At 32.1% G+C, this 13,494-nt stretch overlaps 2 protein-coding genes across 2 annotated transcripts; one reads left to right on the top strand and one right to left on the bottom strand.

The window, feature by feature from the left end:
* Nucleotides 1–2,102: 2,102 nt before the first annotated feature.
* On the top strand, nucleotides 2,103–4,700 carry LOC124926100. The gene is made up of 7 exons (XM_047466266.1): nucleotides 2,103–2,422; nucleotides 2,505–2,627; nucleotides 2,704–2,948; nucleotides 3,031–3,174; nucleotides 3,306–3,523; nucleotides 4,120–4,378; nucleotides 4,440–4,700. Exons 1-7 carry the CDS (start codon nucleotides 2,344–2,346, stop codon nucleotides 4,566–4,568), a joined length of 1,197 nt encoding a protein of 398 aa, XP_047322222.1. The 5' UTR covers nucleotides 2,103–2,343; the 3' UTR covers nucleotides 4,569–4,700.
* A 113-nt stretch (nucleotides 4,701–4,813) lies between these two features.
* LOC124927186 (probable tRNA N6-adenosine threonylcarbamoyltransferase, mitochondrial) lies at nucleotides 4,814–7,438 on the bottom strand. Its single transcript, XM_047467556.1, has 11 exons — nucleotides 7,154–7,438; nucleotides 7,024–7,068; nucleotides 6,744–6,818; nucleotides 6,580–6,676; nucleotides 6,365–6,455; nucleotides 6,215–6,264; nucleotides 5,863–6,053; nucleotides 5,687–5,772; nucleotides 5,537–5,612; nucleotides 5,371–5,454; nucleotides 4,814–5,285 (listed from the first exon to the last, which is right to left on the bottom strand). Exons 1-11 carry the CDS (start codon nucleotides 7,424–7,426, stop codon nucleotides 4,932–4,934), a joined length of 1,422 nt encoding a protein of 473 aa, XP_047323512.1. The 5' UTR covers nucleotides 7,427–7,438; the 3' UTR covers nucleotides 4,814–4,931.
* Between the last annotated feature and the right edge of the window lie 6,056 nt (nucleotides 7,439–13,494).

The raw sequence follows: 13,494 nt of genomic DNA, 5'->3' as shown, positions 1-13,494 counted from the left end.
AACTCATCAATCAGTAGATTGGCCCTAGCAAATTTTAAAATTATCCTGACTAGACCCAATTTTGTCAAAGTAGATGGATATATATTCAAACACATGGACAAAATATTATTTGTTTTAAAGAGAAAATAGAAAAGTTAGGAAATGGTCTATTCAGTCTGTTTGTTTTTTAATTATAAGATAAAATAAAATTCAAATAGAGTGCATATATTCTTTTTTTACTATTTTTACCACCTTACATAAAGAGGAAAACTCATTAGAAGAACATTTTTATTGATAATCTAATAGTGGTGTTAAGGATAACTTATAAAAACAAAAGGCTGTGAAACTATATTATAGAGCCCATAATAACGAGTTTTAAAAAATGAGATGAAATATTATTATTATTTTATGTATATTTAAAAAGATCAATTTATATTAAAAATGAAAAAAAAAATGTGACATAAAATGAAAAAATAAAAACAAATAATTCTGGAAATGAAATATTATTAATTATGATGTTTTATATTTTTTTTATTTGATTAATTCACTGATACTTTGGTTTGTTTGGTAGGGGGTTATTTGAATAATCAAATGAGTGAAAAATAATAATTAATAATGATTTTAAAGATATGAGAATTATAAAAGATTTAAAATGTATTTATATATATACATAAAATAAAATTTAATAATTTTAAATAAATGATACTTTAATTAACAAAATGGATAATTTCATAGTTAAAGAATGTTTAATTTTTAAAAATTATTTAAATAACTTAAAACGGAATATAGATGTCTTAGAACTATTAGTTAGTTAATGGAATCGGCAATAATTGAGACCTTTTGGTTTCTACCCAAAATAAATACTGACACTCAATTTGTTATAAATATTGTAAAACTTTTTAAAATTCATTATAATTTGAATTGAACAAATAAATTTATTTTTTTAATATATATATATATATATATATTTAAGGTTTATCTATATGCCTAACTTTGTGGAAAATATTATAGGATGTTTTGGATGTGTTTTTTTGAATAAATCAATTCATCATTTATCACAATTTACTTAACTTAATTTGTAATTTATTATTTATAATATTTAGTTTAAATTATATTTAAAATTTAAATGTGGTATAAAATAAAATAATAATATTTAATTAATAAAGGAAGTGATTTGATAATAAAAATAACCCTATTTGATTTTGCTCAACTTCTAGTTAGGGTTTGGAAGATTCTTTTAAATTTTATTTAAAAATTATATATTTTTATAATATTTTATTTTGGTGTTAATTTAGATAAATAATGTTTGAAAATATATTTTAATTACATATATATTTTAATAAATTTAATAATATTTATTAGTTTTTTATATACTATCGATTATTACTTATTACTATTACTTACATAGTAAAAAAAAAATTAGATAAATGAATCTTCAAAGCATAAACTTTTTTTGAACCAATAAGGTTTAATTAACGCCTTACTTGTTGTCATTTAAACTTATTTTTTTTTATTTTATTTTTTGTTAAGCAAATGTGAAAAACTATTACGTAGTTTTGTAACAGTGATAACTTCTTAAATTAAAATTCTATATATAATATTATATATAATATTATACCTATGGTTTTACATGATAAACAATATTATAGTGATTTATTCAATATATATATGTTTAGAGCTCCTTTGATGTTGGGTTATTTGAAAAAATAATTTATTTGATCATAAAAAATAATTTATATGAATTTTTAGTTTTTATAAATTTATAAAAATAAAACAGTTGAAAATAAATAAAAGTTTATATGATTTTATTTTGAATTGAGTATTTACAAGAAAAAAAAAACTGAATTTTCGTCAATAATTATTTTTGAAAAAAAACTAATACAATCCCACTTTATTCACATTATTTGTATCTGTTTGGTAAATTTGGTGTAATTGAAAAATATTATAATTTAATTTTAGTATTATTGGTTTCGATAATAATAATAATAATATAAATTTATAAAAACAAATTATGGATCCAAATATATGACCCGACCCGATTGGAAAGTGCACCTCCTCCTCCTGTCGGGGCGGTTGTAAGAGTCCTCCTGGCTTAATTCGGGTTCTCTTCGACTCTTCTCTCTTCTCCGATCGGGCGGCAACAGTTCCGACCACCGATTCCGACATCTTCATTTACATCACATGGAGATTTCGCCACACATTGTTTTCTCACGTTATAATCATCGGAAAGAGTGTTTCTTCTTGGATCAACTTCATTTTTCCGTGATTCGTCTTTCTTCTTGAAGCACCCCTATTCATCTTACTTCATTAGCTCTCGCTTCAATTTTTCAAATTGATTTGTTCTTTTGTATAAAAAGACCTGGAATGAGAGTCCCGAGTATAGGATGGCGTCGATTCCTTTTGTTTCTCCCTCTTCTCTTCATACTTGCTCATATAATTTCAGGTAATTGATCGTCTTCATTAGATGGAATATGTCTCTTTCTTTTTTCACTTATCTTCACATAAAGATATCTTCTTGTTCTCAGTCTCACAATTGCACCAAGATTCAATTAAGCAAGATGGTCAAAAGAGACAAGCCAAGAAGTTTGATCATCTTGTCCTTGGACCTGCTGCAGGAGAAGGTTTCCCAAATCGCCTGCAATGTAAAGGTGTTTGCCTCCTCCAAGATTATACTGACATTGTTTTTTCTTATGCTTCTTGAGCTTGCTGAACTCATCCTTTTAGGTACAAAGGCACTAAGCAAAATCCATCATCTGGCATCTTCAACTGCGGGAAGAAATTTACCTGCATTTCCTGACCAAATAGGGCATAGGGAGAGTGTTGCTTTTGTTACTGTCTTTACCACTTACAATTCTACTGATAAGCTGACCAATGCTCAATCGGATGACCTTGTTACTGTTGGAACCATATCATATACTAAGGTTGAAAGATCGTTGGCCATTTTGAATGTTTTCATCAATTTCATTCAGGTAACGTTTCAGTAAGAATTGAAGTTGGCTTAAATAGTGAGAGACAAATTCGGAAAGTGTTTGTAAATGGGGAATTTTGTAGGTGACAATGCCAGAGAGTAATGTGATTATCCTCACGGATCCAGCATCTAAATTTTCATTGAGCAGAAATGGGGTCACTATTTTTCCAATTGAAGGTGATTATTCGAGAGACAAGTTGATGCTTCAAAGAATCAGATCTTACATTGTAAGAACACAGTCCACAGCAGTATTCTAATTAGAAGCTTGTTCCAACTATGTTTCATTGTTTGTTGTTGTTTTGATGCTATAAATTACCATGATTTCATTACATTTCTCATATATTTACATGGTTTGCAGGCATTTCTTGAAACAAGGCTTCACGAGCTTCGTGACTCGCAAGGAGATGTTACTCATTACATATTTACAGATTCAGATGTAGCTGTGGTTGATAACCTAAGCCAAATATTCCATGCCTATCCAGATTCTCAAGTTGCACTTACCTTTAGAAATAATAAGGAGCAACCTCTTAACTCTGGATTTATTGCGGTGAGAGGTACAACAGATGGAATCCTTAGGTAGGATTGATATTCTTCTTGATGTTTTAAATTCCATGCTAAATTCAAGTCTATGGAGATAATAACATAAGATGAAACTTGGAGCTTTGTTTGATGTAGGTTTTATTTTTTGGAAAAAAGTAGATTATTTGGGTTAAATGACTACATGATAATAGGTTATTTAGATTAAATCCAAATAATCCTTCATCAAACAAGGTCTTTGTCTTTGAGTAAGGTTGTTGGAAACACTTTCTAGAGCTGGGTCTGGATTATAAATTCATTGAAAACACTTTTTCTGTCATTTAGATGAAGATAATGGTCTTGTAACATAATGTAATTAAACATATATTAATAAATTTGTTGATTTTTTCTCATTGAAACCTAAATCCACCTCCTTCAGATCTAGAAAGTGTTTTCAAATGGGTAAATGCTCCTCTACTGTGGCATCAGAAGTATATGTTGGAAACTGGATCTGAATCCTGATCTAACTGAGAAACCGTCAATATATTTATGGATATGAATATAGATACTTTTGGTATGAAGGTTTATGATCAAATGAAACCTAATAAGAATATATAGTTCTGTGGAAACATGTTACATTTAACTAATTGGTGCAGGGGGAAGAAGTTATTGGAAGCAGTACTAGAAGCTTATGGTTCCAAGTTCATGAAAGCTAGCAGGATGCTGGGAGATCAATTAGCTCTTGCTTGGGTTGTAAAATCTCAACCCAACTTTGACGTGAAAAGGTTTACGAAACAACAAGCCTTCACAGAACAGATCGGTGATGCCTCGGTGCTATTCCTTCCTTGTGCGATCTATAACTGGACCCCACCAGAAGGCGCAGGTCAATTTCATGGAATGCCATTAGACGTGAAGGTAAAGTAAAAAGCTTGTTTTTTTTGTGGCTATTTGTTTCTAATATTGGGTTGGGTTGCAGGTGGTTCACTTCAAGGGATCGAGGAAACGTTTGATGCTGGAATCGTGGAATTTTCTTAACTCATCTTCTGATGTTTCGGATATGTTATGCCTCGTCTTGAAAAGTGGTCGGACTAAGTATGATTTTTGAACAATGGCTTTCAAGAACTGTATTTTTCTTTTATTGTTTGACCATATTCATATTTTACATGTCCCTTATATCTATTATCTCTGTATAATTAATCGCCTGTTGCACATAGCCATAAAACAGATATAAAATCATTATATTGCAAATTCTCGAGTTAATTATGATTTCTTTTTAGTATAATTAGTTTATTAAATTAATTTTGTACAATTTTAAGAGTGTATAAGTGACCCAAATAGTTTCACACCAGAAAAAGGAGGGAAAATTGTTTAAATTTAAGCTTTGTTAGTTGAAACAATTTTGACAGAAAACATAAATAAAAGTCAGATAAATACATTGTACACTTACAAAAAAGATGTTTTTGGAGACTTATAACGACGATTGTTGCTGAAGTATAGATGCTCGGATAAGTGAAGTAAGCGAAGGATGAACCCTAGCCGTTTTGAGTGATCGAGCTTCACTCTTTCCTCTCTCGTACTCATCTCCTAATGGCCATCTCGGCCTAAGGTCCAGAATTGCATTTTGGTCTTCATGTTCGGGTTTGGGTGGTGGAGGATCAAATCTTCCTACCCTAAAATGCTCTATTCCAGTCCAAGCTACCATTACTCCATTATCAGTACAAAGCTTAGGCGGAGGGCACACAAGTTTTAGCCCACTCTTATCAGAAACGCACCTCAATCGAGCCCTAACATATTCGTTAGATGCAACTCCGCCACACACCACCTATATATATATAATCTAATCATGTTTTTCTTTTCATTTTTGTTAAAAAAGTTAAAAAGGAACGGGTGAAAAAGGATCAAATTACCAGATGTTTTATCGAAGGTTGGATCTCCAATGCCCATTCGATTGCTCGTCTACATCTTTCCTCAAGATGGCGTACTGCTACTCGCTGCATTATAAAAACATAAAAAAACAGAGGCAGTTAAAAACCTTAAGAAACATGTCAACTAGATTTCGTCGGCGGCGGTTACCTGGAACGACGCTGCAAGATCAGCTCGCAATTTTCTGTCTTCATCAGTTGCTAAAGCAATAGGAACTTCAACATTGCTGCAGTTAATACATACCAATTAATTAAACAATAACAAGTATACGAGAAAAGGGATTAATTAATTTTTACATACATATTTTTGGATTTGATTGCGAGTCGCACTTGAGTTTTCAGCCCGGCATAAGAAAAGTTGCAATCTTTATGCTGTTGCATCGGGACCTGATTAACGAACAAACAGATTCATTTTCGACATGGGAATCCAATCATCATGCAAATGGGGTCAAAGGCGAAAATTTAAGAGAATTATACAGAAAATTTAATGGATTCTGGATCACCCTCTCGTGCAAGTTCCTCGATAGCTGGACCACCGCTCCTCCTCAAATCAAGACCGAGCCATTTAGCCGTCTTGTCATATGCTTCGCCAATGGCATCATCGATCGTGGTACCAAGTTGTATGTATTGACCGAGATCTAGTGCAAGTATTAGAAGATTGTGACCTCCTAACCAAGATATATAAATAAAGCTTATCAAAATTTTGAGATTCATGCAAGATACATAAATGTTTGGAAACTAAATTTAGTCAAATTCAGAATATTTATTTTTGTATGCCTATATTGACAATGAAAGGAACCCAAACGCAACATAAAAGAGTATATTTGACCTGAGATAAGCAAGGCCATGAAAGGAAATTGAACCTCCTTATCAACTAATCTGCAACAGAAAAAAAAAAAGAATGGCAGAAGAAACTATTTCGTACATGAACATTAAACTGGTTGAACATGAACATGAAAAACATTTGAACTCCAACTACCTAGCAACCAAAGCGTGTGCTTCCATGTGATGAACGCCTACAATGGGTAGGTTGAAAGTGCCAGCAATTCTTCGAGCTTTCTGCACACCGACTGTCTCACAAATTGCCAAAATTAACAAAATTAAGGCAAAATTCTACAGTATATTTTGGACAATTATAATCAGAAATTACAGATTTTGTAAACATAACATCACAAAATTATGGAAGAAACTCACCGCGAAGGCAAAGGCTTAAACCCGGGCCAATAGTGACAGCAACTGCAGAAAGGTCGGTTTCATTTACTTTGGCATTGGCAAGAGCTTCCTGCACCACCTTTAGCCCACAATATATAGTTTAAGGCAGAAATCGGTACACATTTGAAATAGACAAGGGTACCTACCTGATCAATTGCTAAGGAATGTGCCTCTTCAGCCTGTTTAGGAGCAACTCCTCCATACTTGGCAAGTAAATCTGACTTCACAAAGTAGTTTACTTCTAAAAACATGCCTATAATATTAATAATCTCAGATAAAAATGGCGCCAGATATCCATTTAAGCATCATTCAAGAAGACTTGATTCACAATTTGATGTAAAACCTTAGTATTCATATTCCTTGCTTCTAATGGAAACGGAGATAATGCACTACTACTACTACTACTGCTGCAAGAAACTGTAGTACCTGGGAAGAAATAACTTGGCTAAGAATTTCTCCATTGCTTCGAACCTAATAAGTTGAAGGACAAAACAATATCCATATAAGAAAGTATATAATTGTCTCTTTTTAGCGAATAATAGTATATAGGGCTTACGACGGCAGCGGCAGTGTCGTCGCAGCTAGTTTCAATGCCCAAAACGATCAAATTATCATCTGCAGCTGTTGAGTTTTCTCTAATAGAGTGGGTACCCTTAGAATTGAATGAGAAAGATCGGAAGGTTGGAGCTTTCAACGAAGACTTGCATGGAGACAATCCTAGGAATGATTGTTTAGAGCTAAATCGAAGAGGTTTGTGAGGACTAAGTAGGCGGACAAATGGTGGCGCTGGGAGGAGACACAGACGGGACACTGCGGAGAAGAACACCATAGCTGCCTGCAGCTGTGTTCTGAAAAATGAATTCTGCTCTATACAAATTTTATATAGGGATAATTGTTAATTTCCTCCTTGAGCTTCGCATCAATTCTGATAAGACACTACACTGCATAGTTTTTTAAGGAACAATCTGAGAATTGAGGCAAAGTTCAGGGGAAAAACTACCAACTATCCCTTTTATTTATCGGTATCCATACTTCTAAACCTTATCACTAAAATTCATTTGTAAATTCTAGTCAAGCCCCTAAAATTTATTTGTAACTTCTATTCAAAATCAATAAAAACAAGCATTTTCAGATTAGGCGTACAATTCACTGTATAATCAATTGTTTTCAGAATAGGAGGGAAATCACTAAAAACAAGCAAGAATATAGTGTAAGCAACCAAACAGCTCGAGAAGGAAAATCTAAATAGCCTAAACTCATGGTGCACCAGCTTGTAGACAAATGAAGGCAAAGCAATTTATTACTAACAATCCCGAGAGTACAAGAATATATGCTTCACTTAGATACACACATTTGAGAAGCATTAAGTGTTCCCACATGGTCTTTTTGACACTTTCTTCCCTAGCCCTTCTTCATCTTAAGCGGTGTCTACGCAGCAGAAAAAAAAAGAATGAAATTCTGGAAGAATGTTCAATTTCTTGGGTCTCTACTAGACACCTCTATTTCAATCTTGTGTTTGTGATTCTGGTGAATTTCCAGGATATGCATAAAATGTCTCTGAAGTGTGCAATTTGAGAAATATGTCTAGTTTCATTAGTTTTGTAACTGTCTTTCTTCTATCCTCTAGTCTGTCTACTTGTTCTTCCTCTTTCTGATGTCTAGTTGCTTCTGTATGTTTGTTTTTATGATTATCATAGCATATTAATTCTAACAGTATGGTAGGTTAATTTGATGTTAAATCCTTAAGATATGCACAATCAGTCTCATCTCACTCATTTCCTTTGTTCTAATGACTAAGAGGAAATTCTAGAGCTGTTCAATCAGTGTTGATAAAGAATATAAATAAATTTCAACACGAATACAGCAAAATCAACAGCATATGAATCGATGAAATCATAGTTATCAAACAAAACATGGAAACCGGACCACTTACCTCGGAATTGTTCTAGCACGTTGTTGCTCGGTCTACTTCTCGTTCGCTCTACTTTTCGCGTTGATAGCTCCGACCTCCGCCGACTGAAGCACGACGAAGTTGGCAGCGACAGAGAAGTGAAATGTCTGATCTTCAGCGATGAAGGAGAAGATCAGAAGTTTTTTTTTTTTAAGGAGGGAATAAGAATAAAAATAAAAACTAGATTTTTAATCAATAATATTCAATAACCATGTACTAATTTTCATTTTATGGCTTTTAAACTTTGCAACCAATCTTTATTTTTACCCTATAATTTAGGGTTAATATGATTTTGCTTATTCCATAAATACTCATAATAAAGGTTAGATAGTATTCAAAAAAAATTATAATTTTAATCTTTTCAACTTTATTTCGGAAGTCATCTAGATAATTTGTGTTGTAAAATAATTAGTATTGAAATCATCTTCTATATAGAGACTTTCATTTTATCTGGAACAATTTGATTTCTTATTCTTCTTCAATAATCTTAAATCATTTATGAAAGTCAAATATTTTTGGTACACTATCTGGTTATAAAGAAATCGTCAAACTTGTATTGATCGTAATGGTCTGATACGTATCATTCATAATGTTATTATTATGATGACTTATGTGATTCATTCTGGAAAGTCGATAGAGTCTGTCAGGGAGTTAATCGTTCTTCTCGAGACTTACGAGCTCAATAACCTATTTAGTAACGTTTTTTAATTAATTAATTTTATTTTTTATTTTTTATTTTTTTATTTTTATTTATTTTCTCCCCGTGTCATACTTTTGTCGTTTTACTTAAACGATTTTCATCGTTTTTAATATACATTAACCTTTTAATATATATATATATATATATATATATATATATATTATTCATTAAAAAAATATATAAATTTTCATTTTATGTCTTCTTTCTCTACTGACTTTATGTAATGTTGTCATGTCATTTTGGCACAAGGTAAGTCCAACGTTTCTGAATTAGTTTGGGATATGATACAAAATAACGGTGATTATGTTCAATGGTGGCATATTGTTTGGTCTCCCAATATTATACTTAGGCACCAATTCATTTTATGGTCGCTACTTAGAGGGAAGCTTAATACTCGTGATAGAATTATGAAATATATGGAAATTCTATATTCTAAATGTTTGATTTGTAATGATATGGATGAAACCATTGATCACCTTTTTGGTTGCTGCCCATTTACCTTGGAACTTTGGAAGAAATATGCTAAATTCATGGCATTGGCTAGCTTTTCAAGTGAATGGGGATGTTAAGGAAGTGGCTATGCTTAAGGCAAAAAGTGATATATTCTATTCTAATGTGTTCAAGTGTGAATTTGGTTTTATTGTATATCACATTTGGAAAGAAATGAATAATAGAGTGTTTTTAAGAGTGAGTAGAAGTATTGAAGAAGTTTGGGAAGACATTGTGTTTGATAGCGGTTCCCTTATGCGACTTGGAGGTGTATTCCCGCAAGTGAGCAAGCTTGAAGTATATGCCAAAGTTGAAAGACCCCTTATAATATAGTCACTCAAGTGAGAAATTCAAAGGCGATATAAAACTTTAAAATATGGTTGTAATAATTCATTAGCGTGTAATTTAGATGTATGTTACTTTGGTTGTCTTTATAAATCATGTCTAGGTTTTGTCTAGCATGATACAAATAATTCATGTCGTTTTTTTCAAGGTTGTAGTAATCGGTAATCAGACATTAATCGACACATACAGATTAATGATTAATTGGATTAATCGAGATTAATCGAAATTAATCGAAATTAATCGTTTTTAGCCTAAACACATTATTTTTGAAGAATAATACTAAATTTCATTCATAAAAAGTTAAAAATACACCCAAATTCATATAGAGTCGCATTGGATACTAAAATTATCGCCCAAAAGCATAAAAAGTTATAAACTAAAGTCTAAAACACATCCACACAAATCAATTTTCATCCCATCTACACTCATCATCATTATTTTCATTAATGTTTTTTTGTTCCGATACAAAATTTCCTTCTTTGCAAGGTTCTCTCAATTGGACATCATCGTCATCTGCATATCTTGCGCTCCTTCTAGGTTGAAGTATTTCATCTGCAAGTGTGTCACCAAGCTCCATATGTGTCGCTCCAATAATGGGATCAATCTCCTCATCAACATCCGACTCAATATCTTGTGCTCCATCAACCATCATATGTTGAGCTTTGTTGTAATCACTAGCTTCTAGGATGTCATTATTTTTTCTTCTTACAAAATAACTTTGAGTTAAATTTGACATAAACCAAATCGTTCAACTTTTCGGTCGTAAGTCGATTTAAAACATCATCTTCAAACTTGCTTGTTTTATGATCTTTAAAGGGTGACTAGAGTCGGATGACCTAGAATTATCTTTTGGATTCGTCTCCAAACTCTCCACGAAACCATCCAAAGTGCATCTCTCATATTGCGTCTCTAAATCCAAATCTGCATCGAAGAAGATCCTATAGAGACTTCTTTTCGACGTTGAACAAGCTCATTAAATTTTTGTTTCTTTTTCACTTGGGTCTTATACATCCTGTTTGCATATCCTTATGGCTTCTTTACTTACATTTGGGCAAGCTTTAACATTGTTTCCCACGCCAGCGATATGTTGTTTTAGCCGATATATTCCCGAAGTGACCACTTTTTGGCAAAGCTTGCACTGAAGTCTATTCTTTGTCTTTAGTCTATTCTTTATCTTTAGGATCAATAATATTTCTGTAGTTCCAACCAACATCATCAGAATCACGTTTGAAAGGATTAGAACCACTCGCACTTGAGTTCGAAGCCGCTGATGATGCTTCGACATCACTTTGAGTCATTTCATCAAACACATTGAGTGCACAATGAGTACAAAAGCAACACCTATTTCTAAGCAACACCCGTAGGTTTCCACTTCACCGTAAATAACTACCTTTTAATGAAAAATCTTCCATGTGAAAACTTAAGCATTAGATTAAAACAATAGCTTCTTTAGCTTTTGCATTATTTTTTAAATAAAGACATAATGAGATACAAGTTACAAATATGGAAATTCATTAAGGGTGTGTTTGATAGCCCTGGAATTGGCATTGGAATTGGAATTGGAGGGTCCAATTCCAATTCTTATGTTTGTTAGACACTTTAATATTAAGAATTGGAATTGGAATTAGAATTCCAATGGAATTCAATATAGTGTAATTTGATAGTTCTCAATTCCTATCTTTTTAGGTCGGAATTGTAATTCCAAATTAACACGTTTTTCATGTTTTTGACATGTTTAACACGTTTTTCACACATTAAACACGTTTTACACGTTTTTAACACGTTTTTTACACGTTTAACATATTTTGGCACGTTTAACACGTTTTTGGCACGTTTAATACGTTTTTGGCACGTTTAACACGTTTTTGACACATTTCACACGTTTTTCACGTTCTTGACACGTCTAACACGTTCTTGACACGTCTAACACGTTTTTGACACGTTTAACATGATTTTCACGTTTTTAACATGTTTAACACGTTTTTGGCACGTTTAACACGTTTTTGTCACGTTTAACACGTTTTGACACATTTAACACGTTTTTCACGTCCTTGACATGTTTAACACGTTTTTGACACATTTAACACATTTTTCACGTCTTTGACACGTTTAACACGTTTAACATGATTTTCACGTTTTTAACACGTTTAACACGTTTAACACGTTTTTGATACGTTTGACACGTTTTTTGTGTTTTGGCACATTTTGCACGTTTTGGCACGTTTAACAAATTTTTCACATATTTAACACGTTTTTGACGAGTTTAACACGTTTTTGACACATGTAACACGTTTTTTTACGTTTTTGACATGTTTAACGCGTTTTCACATTTTTGACACATTTAACACGTTTTTTTTACGTTTTTGACACGTTTACTACATTTTTGACACGTTTTACACGTTTTCCACGTTTTGGCACGTTTAACAAGTTTTTCACATATTTAACACGTTTAACACGTTTTCACGTTTTTGACACATTTAACACATTTTTTTACGTTTTTGACACGTTTACCACATTTTTGACACGTTTAACACGTTTTGGCACGTTTAACAAGTTTTTCACATGTTTAACACATTTTTGACACGTTTAACACGTTTTCACGTTTTTGACACATTTAACACATTTTTTTACGTTTTTGACACGTTTAACATGTTTTCATGTTTTTAACACGTTTAAAACATTTTTAACACGTTGTTGACACGTTTCATATATTTTTTACGTTTTTGACACGTTTGACACATTTTTAACACATTTAACACGTTTAACACGTTTTAACACGTTTAACACGTGAAAAACGTGTTAAAACGTGTTAAAAACGTGAAAAACGTGTGAAAACGTGTAAATATGTGTGAAAAACGTGAAAAACGTGTGAAGAACGTGAAAAACGTGTTAAAACGTGTAAAAAACATGAAAACGTTTGAAAACGTGAAAAACGTGTTAAAACGTGTGAAAAACGTGAAAAACGTGAAAAAAGTGTTAAAACATGTGAAAAACGTGAAAACGTGAAAAACGTGTGAAAACGTGTGAATAATGTGTGAAAAACGTGAAAAACGTGTGAAAACGTGTGAATAATGTGTGAAAAACGTGAAAAACGTGTGAAAACATGAAAAACGTGTTGTAATGTGTGAAAAACATGAAAACGTATTAAAACGTGTAAAAAAACGTGTGAAAACGTGAAAAACGTGTGAAAAACGTGAAAAACATGTGAAAAACGTGAAAAACGTTTAAAAACGTGAAAAACGTGTGAAAACGTGTGAAAAACGTGAAAAATGTGAAAACGTGTTAAAACGTGTGAAAAACGTGAAAAACGTGTGAAAATGTGAAAAAATGTCAAAAACGTATTAAACGTGCCAAAACGTGAAAACATATTTTAAAAGTTAACATTTTGAACCGATATTTTATTTTACAAACA

This window comes from Impatiens glandulifera, chromosome 2 (assembly GCF_907164915.1).
Source record: "Impatiens glandulifera chromosome 2, dImpGla2.1, whole genome shotgun sequence".
NCBI lineage: Eukaryota > Viridiplantae > Streptophyta > Magnoliopsida > Ericales > Balsaminaceae > Impatiens > Impatiens glandulifera.
Note: the sequence above shows the minus strand (reverse complement) of the source record. Positions and strands in the feature narration are given on the sequence as shown.

Bases quoted from the DNA above. Each gene is read 5' to 3' on its own strand.
- LOC124927186 (XM_047467556.1), bottom strand. From the start codon at position 7,426: ATGGTGTTCTTCTCCGCAGTGTCCCGTCTGTGTCTCCTCCCAGCGCCA. The intron at 7,069-7,153 runs GTAAGCCCTATA...TCAACTTATTAG, and splicing joins ACGACACTGCCGCTGCCGTC to GTTCGAAGCAATGGAGAAAT. The intron at 5,773-5,862 runs GTATAATTCTCT...TTCGTTAATCAG, and splicing joins CAGAATCCATTAAATTTTCT to GTCCCGATGCAACAGCATAA.
- LOC124926100 (XM_047466266.1), top strand. From the start codon at position 2,344: ATGAGAGTCCCGAGTATAGGATGGCGTCGATTCCTTTTGTTTCTCCCT. The intron at 2,423-2,504 runs GTAATTGATCGT...TCTTGTTCTCAG, and splicing joins ACTTGCTCATATAATTTCAG to TCTCACAATTGCACCAAGAT. The intron at 4,379-4,439 runs GTAAAGTAAAAA...GTTGGGTTGCAG, and splicing joins GAATGCCATTAGACGTGAAG to GTGGTTCACTTCAAGGGATC.